Source organism: Dama dama, chromosome 4, assembly GCF_033118175.1.
Source record: "Dama dama isolate Ldn47 chromosome 4, ASM3311817v1, whole genome shotgun sequence".
Taxonomy (NCBI): domain Eukaryota; kingdom Metazoa; phylum Chordata; class Mammalia; order Artiodactyla; family Cervidae; genus Dama; species Dama dama.
Window position 1 is genome coordinate 24,617,081 of NC_083684.1, and position 20,456 is coordinate 24,637,536.

General features: G+C 60.1%; 1 protein-coding gene across 6 annotated transcripts in view; it reads left to right on the plus strand.

Annotated features, from left to right (window-relative positions):
* Positions 1-20,456, plus strand: part of ADCY7 (adenylate cyclase 7) — a 61,116-nt gene that overhangs the window by 38,045 nt on the left and 2,615 nt on the right. For all 6 annotated transcript variants that reach the window (XM_061138469.1, XM_061138466.1, XM_061138467.1 and 3 more), the window contains exons 7-25: positions 850-961; positions 4,243-4,370; positions 5,701-5,859; positions 6,086-6,218; positions 9,374-9,565; positions 9,923-9,957; positions 10,417-10,500; positions 10,704-10,776; positions 12,140-12,237; positions 13,137-13,221; positions 13,631-13,756; positions 14,595-14,693; positions 15,625-15,818; positions 16,665-16,755; positions 17,109-17,264; positions 17,943-18,089; positions 18,864-18,968; positions 19,352-19,466; positions 20,258-20,382. In XM_061138469.1, the coding sequence (XP_060994452.1) occupies positions 850-961; positions 4,243-4,370; positions 5,701-5,859; positions 6,086-6,218; positions 9,374-9,565; positions 9,923-9,957; positions 10,417-10,500; positions 10,704-10,776; positions 12,140-12,237; positions 13,137-13,221; positions 13,631-13,756; positions 14,595-14,693; positions 15,625-15,818; positions 16,665-16,755; positions 17,109-17,264; positions 17,943-18,089; positions 18,864-18,968; positions 19,352-19,466; positions 20,258-20,382 (2,257 nt within the window). The remainder of the gene's footprint in view (positions 1-849; positions 962-4,242; positions 4,371-5,700; positions 5,860-6,085; positions 6,219-9,373; positions 9,566-9,922; positions 9,958-10,416; positions 10,501-10,703; positions 10,777-12,139; positions 12,238-13,136; positions 13,222-13,630; positions 13,757-14,594; positions 14,694-15,624; positions 15,819-16,664; positions 16,756-17,108; positions 17,265-17,942; positions 18,090-18,863; positions 18,969-19,351; positions 19,467-20,257; positions 20,383-20,456) is intronic.

Consider the following 20,456-nt stretch of genomic DNA (forward strand, 5'->3'; position numbering starts at 1 on the left):
CCAGGAGGTCTGGTGCAAAATGCAGCTCTGGCTTCCCAGCGTGTCTTCACCTCCTTGGGCCTCAGTTTTCTCACCTGCAGAATGGGGGTTCTACAAGGGCAGTGTGAGGATGAGAGGTGTGAAGGCGCTGGGCGTGGAGCTCAGCTGGGGGGAGCTTGCAGTCACTTCTTTGTTGTTGTTCAGTCGCTCAGTCACGTCCGACTCTTTGAGACCCCGTGGACTACAGCACACCAGGCTTCCCTGTCCTTCACTATCTTCTGGAGCTTGCTCAAACTAGTGTCCATTGAGTCGGTGATGCCATCCAACCATCTCATCCTCTGTCGCCCCTTCTGCTCCTGCCCTCAGTCTTTCCCAGCATCAGGGTCTTTTCCAGTGAGTCAGCTCTTTGCATCAGGTGGCCAAAGTATTGGAGCTTCAGCTTCAGCATAATTCCTTCCAATGAGTAGTCAGGATTTATTTCCTTTAGGATTGCCTGGTTTGATCTCCTTGCTGTCCAAGGGACTCTCAAGAGTAGCTGTATCTTACCAAGGTTTTAGTTCTGAAGTCTGGTGAAACCAGGTGTGGGGAGGGTGAGAAGTTCCCAGGGGCCCAAGAATCTGCCCATGATGGTACAGTTGAGTCATCTGTGGTGAGGGCTCTACAGGGGCCAGGGGTTCCAGAGGGCTCTGCAGACTGGGGCTTGTTCAATTTGGCTCTGGCGTGAAGCCTCTGGAACTTTAATTTGTCTTTATGACAGGGAGCTTCTCTCCCATCGCTATGGAGGCGGAGGGCTTGCAGGGGTGACTGAGTACAGGGCTGGCAGATATTCAGGGGCTTTTGGCCCTGACCCTTCTCCCACCCCACCCCCAGCATCCTCTACGCTGACATTGTGGGCTTCACGCGGCTGGCCAGTGACTGCTCCCCCAAAGAGCTGGTGGTGGTGCTGAACGAGCTCTTCGGCAAGTTTGACCAGATCGCCAAGGTGAGCGTGCTGCCTCCGTTCTTCTGATAGTGAAGTCAGGGACACCTCCCGCTGCACCCATGGGCTGTCCTGTGTCCAGTGCTGTTTGGAGACGGACACAGGGAGGCCTGGGTTGAATTTCAGCATCCAGTCAGCAAATGCTTCCGAGTGCCCTGTGGTCGGAGTGGAGGCTGAGCCAGGAGCCTGTCCCCCAGAGTGGGTCAGTACACGCTGGGGAAGGCACTGGGCTTCCTCAGCTCAGAGGAGGGCTGCCTGGAGGACCAGGTGGTTCTGTTCTCGTGACACGAGGGCGACAGCCTCTGGGGAATGCCGGGCCTTACCCGGAATCTGCCTTTTGATGGTATCCTGGGTGAAGAGCCTGCACGTTGAAGTCTGAGAAACCTAAGAAGAAACCCGAAGAGGAAAGGGAACAGTGTTATGGGCAGAGGGAACCAAATGTGCAAAAGCCTAGAGTAGAGAGAGCCCTGTGTGCCCACGTGTGGAAACCGGCTCCATGTCATGGGACAGAGTGTGTTCAGAGGGGCGCCTGGTCACAGGGTCAGACATGCAGGGACTTGACAGCTGATGTGAGCAGTGGGCCTTGACCGGAGGACCCCTGAGGACCCTTAGGAGGTACCAAGCCAGGAGAGTGTTGGGCAAGGGGAGTCTCTAGGATACAGACAAGGCAGGAGGGGTCTGGAGACGGAACAGGGCTGAGCCGGGACCTCACTGTTTTATCTTCGTGAGTAGCTCCCGGTGTCTGTGTTTGCGGGGAGAGGGGTTGTGATGGAGCCTCAGTTCTTCATTAATTTAGCACATGGTCTAAGATCAGCTGAGGGTCAGCCCTGGGCTTGCGTGGGGCCTCTGGCTGCCCTCAAGTAGCTCCCGGTCTGCATGCTGCCTGGTTGGAAGAGGGTCACAGGGGGTGGTACTGGGGAGTGCCTAGCCCAGCCTCAGGTGGTCAGGAAGGCTTCCTAGAAGTGGCGGCCACTGAGTAGAGACTCAAGTATAAGATTTAGGGCAGTTGCTCTCCATCCTGGCTACGTGTTTGAATCACCTGAAAAGTTTAAATGAAATACCAATACCCATGCCCACACCCTTGGGAGGGAATTTTTAAGAGCCTCCTGGATGACTCCATGGGCAGAGAATCAGTGGTTTAGAGTTTGATGGGAGGCAAGTTCTGGCCCCACACTAGGAAGAGCTACTCATTCTTGGGAGAGACTGCCTCACCAGGAGTGGGCAGTGGGTGCCATCTTGGGGGATGAGCTTCCCATCACAGGAGGTAGTCAAGCTGCAGTTGGCCACCACAGTTGGCCAGGGGTGCCCTGGTGAACTGTTTCCCTGGGTCCTGTTGCATGAGTGACTCTGAGGGCCTGTCTAGCTGGGAGCCTTTCTTCAGGAGCTTCTTTCTTTCATGACTTTCCCTGAACCAGCAGGTGGGGTTTCCCAGAGGTTGGAGGCCACAGCTGGCTCTTTCCCTGCCACAAAGCCAAGGCCTTGCCCTTGCCTTCTTGGGCACAGCCCGCTCTCCATGGCAGGCCCATGAGGGAGCCCCACTGTACAGATGAGAAGAGGGAGGCCGCAGCAGGGGCCAGTCTACAGGCCAGAGCATCCAGTCCCTGGGCAGATGGCAGCAGGCGGGGCTGGCTCCAGCCTCTTGTCCCCGTGGCCACCAGATCCCAGAACGGTAACCTCCTGGCGAGAGCCAGGCCTGCTCTCAGGGGTTTCTGCGTTGCCTCTGGGCTCAGCCACTTTCGCCCGCAGCGCACTGACCCAGCTCCTCCAGTTCTAAGTGTGAGAGGCAGTGGGAGGAGCAGCCGGGGGAGTGTGGCCTCCTGACAGCGGAGCTGGATCCAGACTGGGATCCCGCGCCTGGCCTTGGAGGAGGTAAGGGTGTCCTGGCCCTCACCAAGCTCTGCTTTCTAGGAAAGTGGTGTCCTCACCCGGCTCCTCAGGCCGTGCAGAGCTCAGCGTGTGCCAGCCGGGGTGGCCCAGCGGGAAGTGGCGGGCACACACGCAGAGGGGTCCTTGGAGGGCGGGCTTAGGGAGGGGACTGCTCACAAAGGCCTGGCAGGTAGGGTACCCCAAGGGAGGGGTGGTGCCTGGCCTGGTCATGGGCGCTGGGTCAACCCCCCAGGCCTAGGGGGCGTGCCAGGGAGTGGGCAGTGGGTCTGGAGATGGAGGGTATCCTGGTTCCAGGAACCAGCTCTTTGGGACCCTGCAGGACGGAGCCAGGGCAGGGCTTCCTGGTGGAGTCTCTGTAAATAAAGCATGCAGTTGGGGTGCAGCGTGCAGCCCAGGGGGCAGCTCCTCCTTCCCCACCCCCCAGGGTTCTGTTCTCCCACCCCCCACCCCCAGGCCTTGGTATGTGTGGCCCCCTTTGCTCAGGGCTTCTGGGGGTCAAGTGGCTGCAGCACCACCTCGGATGGGACCTTAGACAGCCTGCCTGGCCTCCCCTTCCCCTCCAAGAGCATTCTCCTCCATGACGCCACCTTCTGTCCCCACGCCCATCTTTGCTCTCTGCTCTCTGCCCATTCCCCAGACCCTGTGTCCCTGGCGGCATAGCTGTCTCCTTGGTTACCTTTGACACCTACTGACCCTGAAGCTTATGGCTGCTGTTGCCTCTCTGTTCTCATCCCCTCCACTTCCTCCACACAGACTGTTGTGCTGTGTCTCCAACAGCTTGGTGGCCTCAGGGCCTTTGCACAGTCTGCTTCCCTCTGCCCGGGATGCTCTTCCTCCAGCTCCCGACAGGGCTTGCTCCCTTGGCACCTTTAGGACATTTCTCGAAATTACTTTCACTGGGAGGCCTTCTCTGGACTCCTGGAAGCTTCCTCTTCCGCCTCATTCCTCATTTTTCCCCCATAGCACTTAACATTACGGGTGTCTATCGATTTTATTTATCTAGTGTCCAGCCCTACCTCTGGTTGCAGGATTGTTTTCTGTTTTGCTCACTGCTGTGTCCCAGTGTCCGGGGCAGGACAGGGGACTCAGTAGAAGCTCAAGCAGTGCATGGGTGAATGAAACCAAAAGTAGTGGCTCCGTAGGGGCACTCAGGTGGCCGCCCTTCATAACACTTGATTTCATCCTTGACACCTGCTTAGGGTTCCTCCTACAGAGCGCCTGCGTCCCCAGTCCTTTTGCCAGGCCCAGAAGCAGCTGCTGGTGTTTGATGCCCCGGGGGAAAAGCCTCTGGCCAGAAAAGAGCCTGGCTGACTCTGGAGGGTGTGGGAAGGTGGCTGACAGGCCTGCTCCCTGGCCCCTGGGCCGTCTGTGGAGCAGGCTTCTCCCTCGCCTTGCAGGCCAACGAGTGCATGCGGATTAAGATCCTGGGCGACTGCTACTACTGCGTGTCCGGCTTGCCCGTGTCCCTGCCCAGCCACGCCCGCAACTGCGTGAAGATGGGGCTGGACATGTGTGAGGCCATCAAGTAGGTAACACAGCCAGGTCCAAGGCCCGGGGGTCTGTCTTCACGACAGACCCTTCCTGCTCCCCAAGGCATGGTGGGGAACACATTGTCCCCACTTCGCAGATGAGGAAACTGAGGCTGCAAGGGTGCAGGAGGCTTACCTGGACCACTCAGCAGTGTGTTTACATCCCTCCCTCTGGGCCCCGCTGGGACTCTGAGTAGCAGAGAACCCCCGAAGTGAGGATGGTTGGGGAGCTGTGTTTCTCCGGAGACAGCCTTTGCAGTGGCAGGGGAGGTGGCCAACATAGGGTCTGACTCCAGGCCTCCATCTGCTTCCTGCTCCCCCTGTGAAGACCCTGGGAGTTGGGGAACTAGCCCTCAGCTGCAGGGAGACCCCCAGCCTCCCACGACTCCTTTCCACCAACATTTAGCTCCCCACGAGGTTCTCTGGAGCCCAGGGCAGCTGTGGTCTGTGGTCAGGCGGGCCTGGCCACCCCAGCCAGTGTTCAGGACAGAGTAGGGTGCATGCACAGCCCCTGTGCAAACCGAGCTCCAGCTTGTCTTCCTCCTGAAGTCTCACCAGACAAATCACCGCCCGGGAGTCAGGGGTCCAGGTCACAGCCTGGCTGTGCGTCGCCGCCTGAGTGATCTCAGGCTGGCGCTGCGCTCTCGGGGCTCACGTCCCTCCCTGGAGAATGTGGATGTTGCGCGGGGCCCCCTGCCTCCTCTGGCTCTGACCCAGCAGGCTGGGCCCGTCTCCAGCCCGTTGGTGGGCACATGGCACTGGCTGCTCCCTGGACCCTCCCCCACTTGTCAGAGGGACCCCAGAGGCCCTGTTCATGTTGGGGATGCCTTGTGCCCCAGGGAAGCCTAAGTTGGGGCTCCTTGTACTGAGTACTGCTGCAGTCCTCAGTGCTCCCATTTCCCAGAGGTGGGGGTGTGTAAGGCCCCCCAAGGCTGTCCCCATGTTCTTTGTCTCTGCTGGGTTTGGGTGGTGCCCGGATCCTCCTGCAGACACCAGCTGGGGCTGCCAGGCAGGGGGAACACCCAGTGATAGACTCTTAAGGCCTTCCCCACGAGCCACGGTGACCGGTGACAATTGCATTTCTTCCTTTTTTTAGTAGCTTTTGAACAAGGGGGTGACCACATCCATTTGCACACTCCTGGGGATGGGGGGCTCATCCCCTTTCAAGGAGGCAGCCCCTCAGGCTGAGAAGCTTCTGTCCTGTGAGCTGGGCCTGCCCTGTCCCCACATGCTGCTCACACCCCAGACAGGGACCTTGAGCCTGTCCTAGGGTTTAGGGCCCCTCTGGAGCCCTGGTTGAGGTGGGGTGACCAGCCTCTGCCCCAGGCAGGTGCGGGAGGCCACAGGCGTGGACATCAGCATGCGCGTGGGCATCCACTCGGGGAACGTGCTGTGCGGTGTCATCGGGCTCCGCAAGTGGCAGTACGACGTGTGGTCCCACGACGTATCCCTGGCCAACAGGATGGAGGCAGCCGGAGTCCCTGGGTGAGGCTCAGCTGGCCGGCGGGCAGGTCAGAGGTCAGGGGGCAGACTGTGGGCTGACGTGGGGGAGGGGTAGCCTGGGCTCAGAGAGGGAGATCCGGGACCCCGAAGTAGGGGGGCGCTCGCCTGGGCTCCAGTCTGCTCGGCCCTGTCTGCTGTGCACCCCCCGGGCGGGTACCCCCCACCCTCTCTGGAGGCCTTGCTGCTGTCTGACTCTGGTCTCCCCCAGCCGGGTGCACATCACAGAGGCGACGCTGAAGCACCTGGACAAGGCGTACGAGGTGGAGGACGGGCACGGGCAGCAGCGGGACCCTTATCTCAAAGAGATGAACATCCGCACCTACCTGGTCATCGACCCCCGGGTACGAGGCTCGGCTGCGGCGGGGCGGGGGTGGGTGTCATGCAGGAGCCAGGGTCCACACCTGGGGAACGGTGCCCAAGGAGAGAGAGGCGGGAAGGGGGAGCGTCCTGTCACCAGGTATGTTTTAGGCCCCAGGTGACATCTTCTCTGGGCCTCAGTGTTCTTTTCTGTGAAATGGGAATAGCAACAGAGCTTAGCTCAGGAGGAGAAAAAGCCAGTCTGAGTGAAGCCTTCACCATGAGCTGGGTGCATCGTCAACATTCTCCAACTAACTGTAGTGACATTCTAGTCACTATTAGTTTATTTTCCACGAGGCTGTCACTAATCTTCCAGATTTTCAAGGCACATTTTACAAAACACGCCTTGGATGGGAGTCAGGGGAAGCAAGGGTCGGCCAAGGGGCCGCTAGGCAGGAGGAGTGTCCGTGTGTCTGACCCGCCGTGTCCACCTGCCCCGCTGGCGCCTCTGTGTTCTCTGTGGGCCCCTCTTTCTTCAGGACCCCCGTGGCGGGGCAGGGTGGGAGGCTGTGGGGCCTCTTTCAGACGCTCGGCCCTGGTCCTGCCCCCAGCCCACCCGCGTCTGCAGGGGCCATTCTTTCCCGCCCGCGGGAGGCCAGCTCGTCTGGCCGTCCTCGGTGAGTCATCCTTGGGGCTTGCTCAAGAATGTCGGCCGGGGCTGGCTCTCTGGGCTCCCTCTCACTCTGGTCTTGGCTGTCCTCAGGGCTGACCCGGCCGCCAGTCTCCAGGGGGGCTGAGGGCCAGTCTCTGAACTTCTCCTCACCCCCTCGGGCTTCATCCTGCCGGCGTTCCCAGGGCACCCTCGGTGGGCCAGCAACTCTGAGTTGGCATCCGGGGAAACCCTGCCTGGGTACCCTGGGGCTGCTCCCGGCCCACCATGGGGGAACCCACCCGGCCCCTCACCGACAGCTCTGGGCTCCGCCCACCATTAGCCCCGCCCACTACGAGCCCCGCCCACCCTCGGCCCCGCCCTCTCCTCGGGCCCCGCCCACTCCTCAGATGGATCCCCTCCCTTTCCTCCCCAGCCCTGTGCCAGCCCCCGTCCCTCCACGCCAGGCTCTTAATATGGCAGGACCCAGGTCACTGCTGTTCCCTCCGCCCAGAGCCCTCTTCCCTCTGTCCCAAGTGCTCCGGTTCATCCTTTACTGTTTATTGTCAGTGTGAGCTCCATGTGGGCAGGCTCGGGCGGGATCCCTCTTCTCTGGGCTGCAGCCCTGGGTCCTTAAACAGCGCCTGGCATGGAGCTGGGGCCCAGACAGCTGGTGAATGAATGAAGCAGAGCCCTTGAGCTCAAGGCGGTGGTAGGCGTGGCCCCAAAACCCACCCCTCAGGGCTGCCGGGTCAGCAGGTACAACCACGGATGCCCAATCTGAGTCGCGTTCCAGATGAACGGAGATTTTTAGTACGAGCGCCTCATGCAGGGTTAATTGGGCTTTCTGTAATTTACCTGGCAACCCTACCTTCCCCCATCTTTGTTTAATTTTACTCATTCATGTAGTCAAAAATTCAGAAGAAGGAGGGGCGTGTTGTAGACAAGTTTTCCAAGCATCCCTGTCTAGAGCCGGCACGTCCCCTCTAGAGGGGACCCGTGCGGTGAGTGCATTCCTTCCAGAGGTGTCTATGTGGGTAAGTAGATGGAAAAACTCTGCCCTCCGAGTAGCGCCCCCTCCACCCACCTCCCCACCACCAGTGCAAACCTTGTAGTGTAGCTCGGAGACCTTCCCTTCTGTGTGCAGAGACCGCCTGCATCTCTTCTCGTGACTGCAGCGCACACCACACGGATGCTTGGGCTCATCTCCCGTCGTGGACGGGAGGCCCATTCCCAGCTCTGGCTTCTGTGGGCTTGTGTGTGTGAGGTCCCCCCGAGGATGAGTGTCCAGAGGTGGCTGGAAGGGGGGTCTGTGAACCCTCCCTTGGCCCTGCTTATGAACAGGTGTATTTTTACTCAGAACTGATGGACCTTCAGTTCACATTGAACTTTTAGGGACAGTGTCTGGCGTCCCTGCCCTAAGAGAGTGAGAAAGTGCCAGTGACCTTGAACTTGAAGAGCTGAGTGCCATGTTGGCAGGGCTGCTGACAGTGAAGGGGGAGGCACAGAAATGTGACTGTCCCCCACCCACCTGACTTCCAGGGCAGGTCAGTCACTGCAGGGCAACGCTCGCTCTCCGGACCCTGGGACTTTTCTCACAAGGACAGAACCCTGTGCCATTTCCTCTGGCCGGGCACACAGACATGGCTCAGGGCTTAAGAATGTTTCTATCCCGAAGGAGGCAAGAAGCTTCCAGGAAAGTTGCTGCTTGTGGCTTGACAAGCATTTGTGGCTGTAGGTGCTGGTCCACGTGGGTGTTTGTGGGAACCCCTGCAGACTGGGACCCCTGGACGGCAGGAGCGTTGGTGAGGGGGAGAGGACTCAAGATGGCTCGAGCTTGTCCCTGGTGGCCTTTCAGATGGTCCCAGGCGGGTGGTTGTTCCAGGTTGGGGGAAGGTGGGCCCCTCGCTCGGGGCCTGGCCGAGCCACCGCGTCCTTGGCACGGACACAGAGGGCGTGTGGCGGACGGTGGACCCATACCGTGGTCTGAGGGCAGCATGAGTGGAACTGTCTGGAGTGCTGCCCCATGGGGGTGTGGGTTCAGCCCTGGGTTGGCCATCACTCCGGGCTGCCGGCCAGCACTCCCCTTCCTCCCGCTGCTGCCAGGGGATGACATGTGCCAGCCGCATGAGGGTGGGCAAGGCGGGATGCCTGTGGCTTCCCTGGGCGCCATCTCCCTGGGCTGCCTCCACTGGGAGGGGCCGATGGGCTTTCACGGGCCAAGCGGGGCCTTTGGGCTTGGGACCTTAACCCACTTCTTGCCCTGGGGAGGCGGAGGTGGGGCTGAGGGGCTGTGCACAGTTGTGGTTGGGGCAGGGTGAGGTCCCTGAGCTGGGGCCTCTTTGGAGCCCAGCTGGGGAGCGCGCTGGGCTTCCGCCAGTCCCGGAGGGGCTGCAGCCCCAGCAGTTCACTTTGTCATTTTCCCTTTTCTCCAGATGGACCAGCGCTCTGGGCAGCATCCCATTTCTTGGGGAGCAGGGTGTGGGTGGGGGCCCCTTCCTGGGCTGAGAAGGGAGGGGCGGGACAGGCTGTGTCTGTGTCTGCCCTCAGAGCCAGCAGCCGCCCCAGCCCAGCCAGCACAACCCCAAGAACAAGGGGGACGCGGCCCTGAAGATGCGGGCATCCGTGCGAATGACGCGCTACCTGGAGTCCTGGGGGGCGGCTCGTCCCTTCGCGCACCTCAACCAACGCGAGAGCGTGAGCAGCAGTGAGACCCTTGTGTCCCATGGGCGGAGGCCCAAGGTAGGACCCTCCTCCCAGGGAGCTGGGAGGTGGGGCCCCGGGAAAGGGCAGGGGGGTCCATGCTAAGGGGTCCTTTTGTCTGAGCCTGGCTCTCTGCATGGGCAGGATGGTTCTGGGCTCTGCCCTGCCTCCCTCCCTCCTGGGGCCTTTGGGGAAGTGAGGGCATTTGGAGAATGCTCCAGGAGGCTGGGGTATCTCTGGCCTTCTGGTTCCCCAGACCAAGTTCAGCTTCAGTCCCAGGAGCCTGAAGACTGGATGGTCCGTGCACCCGAGGCTACCCGAGGTGATAGACCCAGCCCCAAGACCTGCACCAGGCCCATGTCCTCGAGAATAACCTTCGCCTCCTTTCCCTTCCAGGCTGTTCCCCTGCGGCGCCACCGGACCCCTGACAGGTTTGTGCCCTGTCCCCTGCTTTCCTGGCCAAGTCCTGCCCCAGTCACCTCCTCCAGGCAGGCTGCCCTGATCAGCCTCTGTCCTGAACGGCAGCTCCACAAGGCTCAGCCTTGACTGAGGATTTCGCCCTAGCTTGGGTCAGAGTGTTTCTAGGAACCAGAACTTCACAGTGATTGAGTGCTTGCTGTATACTCACCCTGTGGTGGGGTCATTGGGATTGGTGTGAGGGATACCTGGGGTTTAGTGGAAGAGACTTTGGGCCGCTGCTGGGTGATGCTGTGTGATGCTGGGCCTTCTCTTGCCCTCTCTGGGCCTTAGTGGGTCCAGCCTGACGCTCCTCCATCCTGCACGAGGCTCTGGGACCTCCTGCGGGCACCTGGGAACCCCACTTTGGGTGAGTCTCTGGCGGAGTGGATGTAGGTCCCCAGGCTGATGCCACTGTGGGTGTCTGATTCCAGAAGCACGTCCCCCAAGGGGCGCTCAGAGGATGACTCTTACGATGATGAGATGTTGTCAGCCATCGAGGGGCTCAGCTCTACCAGGTGAGGCTCTTGAGACCCCCCGCCTCCCTCAAGCAGGGACCATTTTCCTTGTGCCCCGTGCCCAGGGGCTGTGTCCACCGTGTGGCCATCTGAGGGTGGGCCCCTGTGCTCCGCCCCACCCCCTCTCCCCTGAGGGTGGCTCCTGTCACCCCGCCCCGACTCCTCCAGGCTTCACCCCTTCCTGCTGTGTCTCCGCTCCACAGACCCTGCTGCTCCAAGTCTGATGACTTCTCCACCTTTGGGTCCATCTTCCTGGAGAAGGGCTTCGAGCGAGAGGTGAGGACCTCAGAGCAGCCCCAGGAAGGGGGGCTCCAAGGTCTGGGGGTGGGGGACAGGGGCAGCCAACACCCCTGGAATGTCTGCTCCGGGAGGGTGTTGGGGAATCATCCAGCTGCCACCAGGGAAGGGTCAGGAGTCCATCCAGCCTGCTGGGGTCTCTGTTGGTCTCACCAGTCTGCCTGCCATGCCCGGGAGTGGTTCGCTTACTGGGGTCTGGGAGGCTTTGCTCCCTACTTGCCAGACCTCACACAGTGGCTGATGGTGTTGACCTTTTTAGGAAAAAGCCCCAAACTTAGTATGGTTTGATGGGGCCCAACTGGTCCCTGCATCTGGCCGCTGTAATACCATGCTGTGTCCTGCTAGTGACCTTTTTATTTTTTTTTAAATTTGGCTGTGCCGTTCTTAGTTGTGGAATGAAGCATCTTTAGTTTTTTGTTGAGGCTTGAGAGATCTTTAGTGGTGGCATGTGGGATCTAGTTCCCTGACCAAGGACTGAACCCTGGTCCCCTGCATTGGGAAACAGTCTTAGCCACTGGACCACCAGGGAAGTCCCCATTCACTTACCTATTGCGGGCCTATGGGTTCTAGCAGCGTCCAAGGCCCACACGTGGTCATTCCACCCTCACCTGCTGGCCGAGGTGGGTGCTAGCACCCTTTTCACAGACTCTGAGGTTTGGAGCATCTTGGCCTCAGGTGTGGCCTGAGAGGGTGGCCCAGCCCGTAGAGCCCTGGTGCTGGGCCCTCTCTGCCATTTCAGCCTCCAGGGTCTCTTGGGGTCTCCCTGCGAGGGGAGTTTGGGGCCCGAAGGCAGGTACGGTCACCAGGAGAGCCATCTGGTGGCCTCCTGCTGCTGCAAGACCCAGAAGGGCTGCCTGCCCCCTGAGCCTCGGTTTGCTAACCTTCTGCCGGAGCCCCGCGGGCACAGATCTGCCTGGTGTGGAGGGGCGGGCAGCACGGGGCCCCCCACCCAAGGGCTCAGGGCTCAGGCCTGGTTGTGCTTCTCAGTTTGGGGTGAGAACAGACCCACCGGTAGTCCCTGTCACAGCAACCTCGGAGCTCACTTGGGCTATGGGATTTTCAGGGACCTGGGAAATAAAGTCAGAGACCCGAGCCAGGTAGGGGAAGGGAAGGGATTGCCTCTGAATATAAAAGAGAATCTGCAAAACGGAAACAAATGAGAATGGTTTGTTCACGATGATGTGACAGCAGCACGGTGAAGTCACGGAGGCGGTGTAAGGGTGTTTTTTTAAAAAGATGATTAACTGGAGCCAGGGTGGAGCTGGGAAGGGGTCAGGGCAAGTGGCTCTGTGGGTGGGGCCTCGGCTGCCCGACCGCCCCTCACAGTCTCTATCGCCCCCAGTACCGCCTGGCGCCCATCCCCCGGGTCCGCTACTACTTCGCTTGTGCCAGCCTCGTCTTCGTCTGCATCCTGCTCGTCCACGTCTTGCTGTTGTCCAGGTCAGTCGGGGGCCGGGCCGGATGGTCAGGCCCACCAGGGTCAGGCGAGGAGGGCTGGGGACCCTGCAGATCCCATCAGAACACCTGTGAGAAGGGGCTGGCCGTGAGTAACTCGAGGCACTTTAGACCTCCGAGGTGCAGAAACCAGCCTGGGTGCAGTAGTCCCCATACCTGGAGTTGCCAACGTTCAGTTTTTATTTTTTTTTTAAAAATTATTTATTTTCATTGGAGGCTAATTACTTTACAATACTGTGGTGGTTTTTGCCATACACTGACATGAATCAGCCACGGCAGTTTTTCGTTTTAAATGAAGGTGCTTGCTTTGTCAAGCCGCAGGCCTCCCCACTCCCACACGCCTCCCTCCGCCACGGTCCCTGGTTATCTGTGTGGCCCTGCAGGCATTTCAGTTGCCCTAGGTGTTTGGAGTTGTAGAAGGGCCACGTCCTGAAATTGTAACTGCCACCGTCTGCCTCTTAGGTGTGGGAAATTGAGGCTCCGGGGTGGAGGGTGGGGCTCTGTTGATGGGAGCAGGGGCAGGGACAGGGGGCTGAGGTCACAGGGAGAGAGTCAGGTCCGCTCCTTGGTGGCCTCTGGAAGGGTGCTTAGGTCAAAGGCTCCACTAGGACTGTGGTTCAGGATGTGCTTAAGGAAGACGAAATAAGGAGCACGTTTGGGTGTGCTTATGTGCTTGCTGGGCAGGGGTGTAAAGGCTGTGTAACCACTTATTCCTTGTGTACTGGGCCCAGAAATGGGGGCGCATTTGATCCTGGACTTGTGTGTTGTTTGTGGGGCAGCCGGACCTCGGTGTGCAGAGTCCCCCTTTGGCTGAGGTGCTGGGGGTGGGGAACATGCCCTGGGCAGAGGGTCCCCTCAAACTTAGGTTTTTCCTTCTTCTCCAGGACGAAGACTCTGGCCGTGTCCTTTGGGCTGGTGGCCTGCGTGCTGGGGCTGGTGCTCGTCTTGTGCTTCGCCGATGAGTTCTTGGTGAGCGGGTGGGCAGCCCCTGACGGAGCGCTGGCAGGGCCCAGCAGGTGTCGGGGCGGTGGTGGGATAAACCCCGGCCCCGAGCCCCGGCCCCTCCCCACGAGCTCTGCACCCCAGCCTGGAGGACAGTGCTGAGTGCCCTGGAGGCTCCTCCCAGGATTCTCTTTCCTAGGCGCTAGTGGTCCTTATGCGGCCATGGCTGTCCCAGCCCCAAGGGTGGGGATGTCCCTTCTGTCTGCTCACCACGTGTGGGCTGAGCTCCGGGCTGGACAGAGGCACAGCACCCCTGATCCCCGCTCGGAGCTCTCGGAAGCGCTCACTCTGCACTTGGGCTGTGGACCCCTTCCCTGGCCTGGCCCGGCCCCTCTGGGTGCTGCGGGTGCTCTGTGATGACACTGTGATTCCACAGAGGTGCTGCCCGGCCTGGGGGATGCTGCGAGCCATCGCCGAGAGCGTGGAGACCCAGCCCCTGCTTCGGGTGTCCCTGGCCGTCCTGACCATTGGCAGCCTGCTGGTCATCGCCATCATCAACCTGGTGGGTGCTGGGGCCGGGGCTGGTGGGCATGGCCAGCACCCCTCGGGCTGAGCACACTTCCGGGGAGGAGGGAGCCAGTCTTCGACCCTGGGAACCTCTAGGCCCTAGAATCTCATAATCCTGTTGCCTAAAAGCAGCATCTGGTGTGGCCACATCCACAGCCTGGTGGGTCGGGCCTGTGGCAGCCCCCGTGGCGGCTCCGAGCTCCTCAGCCTGCATTGGTCACACGAGAACTCGGGGCCCCCAGAGCGCTCACCTGGCCACTGCAGTGTCCTTGACGTCCCAGTCTTTCTCCAGCCTCCGAGGAGGTCCTGTCTCAGCCTCTCGGAGACCCCGGTCTCCTCACTGGGGTCAAGCTGCCCTGGGCATGCGTTGGGGGGCACGCAGGCCCCCCTTGGCGGGTTGGCTCACATGCTTCGTGCTCAGACAGCACTCGTCCTGGCCAGTCCTGCCTGTCCCCACATCTAGAGTCGGCATCTCCCCCGGCGACCTCCGTGTCCCCTGCACTCGGGACTCTGTGACCGCCTCCCTCAGCATCACCCGGGGAGAAGGGGACTGAAAACGTCACTCCCAGCTTCTCCCCGAGTCAGCCCCGGGGGCTCTGGGGCAGGATCCACATGCCTTGCTTTGACTCCCTTCCCCTGCAGTGGAGCTGCGGCTGCGGTGGGAGGTCGGGGTGCCGTGCCCCTGGGCTGGGCTTAGAGCCGTGCCTGGCAGGAGATGCTCACTGTGCCCGCGGAGCCCTGGGCCCTGCCCTCTGCCCCCAGCCCTGCGTGGCCCGAGCAGACCCTGGGTCGCCCCCAGACCACCTCTCACAGGGCCCTTGTCTTGTCCGTAGCCGCTGATGACCTGCCCAGACCGGGGGCTGTCTGTGGGGAACGAGACAGGCCTGAGTGCTGTGAGCAGCTGGCAGAGGACCCCGTGCTGGCTCCTCCCGGTGAGCGTGCCCCTCCGGGTGCCCCGAGCCCTCACTCAGATTTTCCCTGCACGCTCAGAGAGTGCTGAGCTCCGGAGCCCGTGGGCTCTCCCAGGAGAGGCGGGAAGGCAGGCAGGGCAGGGGGTCTGGGCGCTGGCGGTTGTCCTCCACCACGCCTGCCATGATCTCTCTTCGTGGACGGGGACTTGGCGTGGGGAGGGTGACGGGTTTGCTTCAGAGGTGGAGGAGCCAGGGCCGGGCCCAGGCGGGCTGACACCAGAGGCCATGCCTGGAGTGCCCTCCTGGACAGAGTGAGGGCGGTGGGACTTGAGGGGGGTGGTGGGGGACTCGAGCTGGTCTCTGAAGGGCAGAGGTCATGGTTCCGCAGGGAGATAGGAGGTGGGACAGAGAGGAAAAGCCGAGGCAGGTGTTGGGCACAGTAGGTTTCAGGGGGTTGTGTCACAGGGGGGAGGGGGGGAAGGCTGGGAGATGAAGCCAGAGGTAGGCTAGATCCAGCTCTGGGCAGAGCACAAGGGCCAGGGTGAGCAGCTCCGTCTATGCTGGGGACACTGGGGAGCCACAGCATGATCTTGAGCAGGAGACTGACATGGGCGGAGAGGCACTTCGGGAGGGACCAGCTCATGGCAGAACTCAAGACCTTGTCACGGCCACGTGGCACTGGCATTTTCATTGACTACATTTTTTTTTCCTTTTAAATGAGTTCATTGGCTGTAAGTGGAAGTAAACTTATGCTAAAAACAACATATTATAGAAAGTTTTAGGTTCCATTGCCGGCTCCTTGTTAAGGGAGGCAGGAGAGTGATGCTAAAGACATGCTGGTTCTTCATGGATTCCCCTGTGGCTCAAGGTGTCCCTCCCTCTGGCGACCTTTGGTCCGGGAGGTGCCTCTTGGTGATGGGAGGCAGGGTGACCGACATCCCTGTCTCCCCAGTGTTACACCTGCAGCTGCATCCTGGCCTTCATCGCCTGCTCTGTCTTCCTACGGATGAGCCTGGAGCTGAAGGTCGTGCTGCTGACTGTGGCCTTGGTGGCCTACCTGGTCCTCTTCAACGTCTCCCCGAGCTGGCAGTGGGACTGCTGTGACCACAGCCTGGGCAACCTCACCGGGACCAACGGCACCCTCAGGTGAGGCCCCGTCCCTCACTCAGGACCCCCGCCCACTGCCCGTCCTGACTGGCCCGCTGCAGCGCCCTTTGCTTTGTCTCCGTGATATTTCACACTCGGGGGCTTTTGCATCCAGTCCCCCGTGGACCAGAGAGCTTGTGGGCTGGCCTGGCAGGGGGAGTGATGGCCCTGGGTCTGCGGCGCTCAGGACTGAATGTGACTCATCGGCAGGGGGTGTGTCCCCGGTCCCCAGAGGCCAACGGGTCATCCTGTCTCTAGGCCAGTCTGGGGTGGGAGGTGGAGGCTGCAGCCCTTAGCCCAGCGCCCGGCTCTGAGCCGTGTCCTGGGTCAGAGTTCTGCAGAGAGCGGCCGTCCCTGGTCTGTTCCCAGACACACGGGAGGGGCTGCCGTGTGTCTGCTTCTGGGGCTGGGGGCTCAGGTGGGTCGAGGAGAGAGACCCGGCTGCCTTGAACTAAAAGGCAGAAAGCGGGGGACCCAGAACAAGGTCTGCTCCTACGGGCCTGGCTGGCACCTGCAACTCCTTCCGCAAGCCCCGCTCACCTTGAGGAGCGTGGGCTGCCTTTGGCTGCCCCCCACCCGCCTACAGTGCTCTCCTTGACTTTGCCATGGCCTTCCCCATGACCAGGTGTCAGCTCTGATGTCACCTCCCTGTCAGCCCCCACTGTACCTCCCCCTTTCCTTTACAACCTGGAGCACCTTGTTCGCCAGCCATGACACATGGGCTCTGAGGGCAGCACCCTTCCATCTCGCTCACTTTCCCAGGGGCTAGCCCTGGGTCTGGGCCCGCACTTGTGGGGGCTTTCGGGGGAAGTGGAGGTGACATCTGCTTTTCTTCCTCGTGTCTAGCGGCTCCTCCTCCTGTTCATGGCATCTGAAGACGATGATCAATTTCTACCTGGTCTTGTTCTACACCACCCTCATCATGCTTTCCAGACAGGTGCAGCCCGGGAGGCCCCTCTGCTTGGAGAGAGGCTGGGGGTGGGGTGGGGGCGGCCTCGGACTTGGAGCCACTCACAAGATGCAGTCTTTTCACGGCGTCCTGCTCCTGGGGTCACAGGTCCTAAGCGTCCTTACTTTTCATCAGGACTCGAGTGACATTTAATCATGTGGCTCACTTGAGGATTGTAAGTCTTGGCTGACGGGGGTTTCAAGGCCACCGCAGGGCAGCTCTTGAGTCGGAGACCTCAGCCAGGGGCACAGGGTGGCTCCATAGCCCCTGGGGTTACGAGTGTGCTCTGCCCTCTGCCCTCGCTCACTGCGGCCAGGACATGGATGTCCCCCTGTCCACAGATTGACTATTACTGTCGCCTGGACTGTCTGTGGAAGAAGAAGTTCAAGAAGGAACATGAGGAGTTTGAAACCATGGAGAACGTGAACCGCCTTCTTCTAGAGAATGTCCTACCCGCGCACGTGGCCGCCCACTTCATCGGTGACAAGTTAAACGAGGTGGGGACAAGAAGGGACTAGTCACTCGGGCAGGGAGCCCGGAGGCACAGGTGTGGTTCCTGGAGGGAGGGTGATTTCCGCAGTTGGTCTCCATGGCACTTGGCCTCACCGACGCTCCCAGGAGACTGTGTATGGCATTAGCTGTAAGAAAACAGCCTTCAGAGTCGAGACCTGCGTTCAGGTCTCACTACCCTGGGCCTTGATTTTCACATCTATAAAGTGGGGCTGATAGTACTTGGCTGGCAGAATTGTTGAAAGGAACACATGTCCAGGTATTTGTAATGTGGACCATCTGCTGATGAAAACACGCACTTCTACCAGTTCTGTGCAGCAGTTTCCTATCAATGGAAACTCAGGCCCAGCGAGCAGAGAACCCAGGCCTCCTGACTGTTACCATCTATACCTGGGGGTTCTCAACCCCAGCTGTGCAGACCCAGGGGACCTAAAGGAGCCCCAAACCAACCTGAGTCCCACCCTCCTCAACAAACTGATCTAGAGTCTCCTGTTCCGTCATGGTCCCCAGTTGAGTCTCATGTAGCCGGGTGGAGAACTGCTGCTCAGCCCCTCCTGTCCCCCCTGCCCCCCAACACCTGCTCCTGGAGTGTGAGGCGGAATCGCCGCCCTGCTCGAAGGAGGCCGGGTGGCCATGGGGTCCTGTCTCCCCCTCGCCCGACCCAGGACTGGTACCATCAGTCCTACGACTGCGTCTGCGTCATGTTTGCGTCGGTGCCGGACTTCAAAGTATTCTACACGGAGTGCGACGTCAACAAGGAAGGGCTGGAGTGCCTGCGCCTGCTCAACGAGATCATCGCCGACTTTGATGAGGTAAGGCCTCCCTGGAGCCTGCAGAGGGCGGGGCGGGGCGCCGCTAACACTGGGCTGCGGCTCCCTTGGGGGGAACACACATCACACAAATTATGACAGGTACACACACATTTGCCTTTTTTGTCTCTTCAGCATGTAAATGTGTTATCGTCTCTGATTGGCAGCTTGCTTAGATTTAGGTTGTAGAACTATTTCATTTCTTGCTTAGCCTGTGCTGGCAGTCTGTTTCGGAGTTAGTCACTCAGTTTGGGCTTAAGTCTTAGCTGCAAATAATCCGCATGCCTCTGTAGACTGTTGAGTGGGGTGTTTGCATCTTAGGAGGAAAGAGACCGGGCTTCCCTGGTGGCTCAGACAGTAAAGAATCTGCCTGCGATGTGGGGGACCTGGGTTCGATCCCTGGGTTGGGAAGGTCCCTTGGAGGAGGGCATAGCAACCCACTCCAGTATTCTTGCCTGGAGAATCCCCAGGGACAGAGGAGCCTGGTGGGCCCAGTCTGTGGGGTGGCAAAGAGTCAGACATGACTGAGCGATGGAGCACACGGGAATGAGACCAGATGAGAATGGAAAAGACAAGGAGTGTCAGGGAACAAAGGGGCGGGAGAGGACCAGGGGCTGTCCCCACCTGTAGGGAGTATGAGCTCAGAGGGCGAAGGCCAGCAGGAGAAACGTCTGAGTTAGCAGTGGTGGTGGGAGAGGACCCTACCCCCTTCTCAGTACCGGGGACAGGCCCAGGCTGCAGCCCTCTTGCATGGCCCTGCTTCCCTTCGTCCTGCAGCTGCTGTTAAAGCCGAAGTTCAGTGGTGTGGAGAAGATCAAGACCATCGGCAGCACGTACATGGCCGCTGCGGGGCTCAGCATCCCCTCAGGGCCTGAGAACCAGGTACTCAGCCAATCTGCTGGTCTCACGCCGCAGCCCCAAACGAGGGGAAAGTGAGCACAGCCCCAGACCGACATTGTACTGGAAGGGGCACCTCTCCACACTCCCTCCTTTGAGGCAGGGGCAGAGGAGCTCATGGCTCAGCCTGAGGGAGGATTTGGTGGAGGGGTCGGGCCGGGGCCCCTCGCCAGGAGGGAGTTTAAGTGGGTGCGCGGGCCCTGGACGCCCTGTGGAGGAGGCTCAGTCGGTACGGCTCTGCCCAGCAGCGGCCCCCCGTGGCTGGCACGCTCAGGCCGGCACGCAGTGCTCCCTGGGTCAGGGTGCTCTGGAGGCGGGGGGACGGGCGACAGGGCTCGCGGCCCCGTGTGCAGCGCTCTGTCCCATAGGACTTGGAGCGGCAGCACGCCCACATCGGCATCATGGTGGAGTTCAGCACTGCCCTGATGAGCAAGCTGGACGGCATCAACCGGCACTCCTTCAACTCCTTCCGCCTCCGAGTCGGTGAGGCCTGGGGAAGGCGGGCTGGGCCCCGGCTCAGGGCAGGTCTGTGCAGCCCTGCCTCCTGGCAACCCCACTCTCAGTCGGGTGCATGTTGCCATCTGTTACGAAAAACTTTAGAAATCCCTCTCTGATCTTACAACCCCGTGATTGGGCAATTATTCTTTCCTTGTGTACTACTTTTCTTTGAAGGTTTTAAGTAAACAGGGATATATATTACCATGGGGAATCCCCGGGTGTAAACAGGTGACCTTGAATATCCCGAAAACAAAGCAAAATTATTAACCTAAGTAGTCACCAATAGCTAATACAGTCAGTGCTCAAAGCCCATTTACTGTTTCAGAGGTGATTAGCAGATATAGATACAGTAAAGCATCTGCCTGCAATGCAGGAGACCCAGGTTTGATCCCTGGGTCGGGAAGTCCCTTGAAGAAGGAAATGGCAACCCACTCTAGTAGTCTTGTCTGGAGAATCCCATGGACAGAGGAGCCTGGCGGGCTACAGTCCATGCGGGCACAAAGAGTCAGACACGACTGAGTGACGAACACACAGCAGATACAGGAAGTGTTAACACTGGACTCAGGCTCCACATCCAGTCAAGTCTGAAAAGGAACTGCCCGGGGAGCCCTTCCCTCACATCCCAAGTACCATCTCCTGTCCCAGACACAGGAAGCACCATCCCTACCTTCATTTTAGTGCTTTTGGCAACGCTTTCTGTGGTAGCTGGGTGGATTCTGTAGCCCTGTAAGCTGGAGGCTCTGTCTCTATGATCTGCCAACTGCAAACATCTTTAGGCATAAACCATGGGCCTGTGATTGCTGGAGTGATCGGGGCACGAAAACCTCAGTACGACATCTGGGGAAACACGGTCAATGTTGCCAGTCGAATGGAGAGCACTGGAGAACTTGGAAAAATCCAGGTAAATGCTCACTGGCGAGACCTGTGCCCAGGGGAGGGAGGGAGCCTGGGCTGTCAGACGCCCAGGGGGTCCTA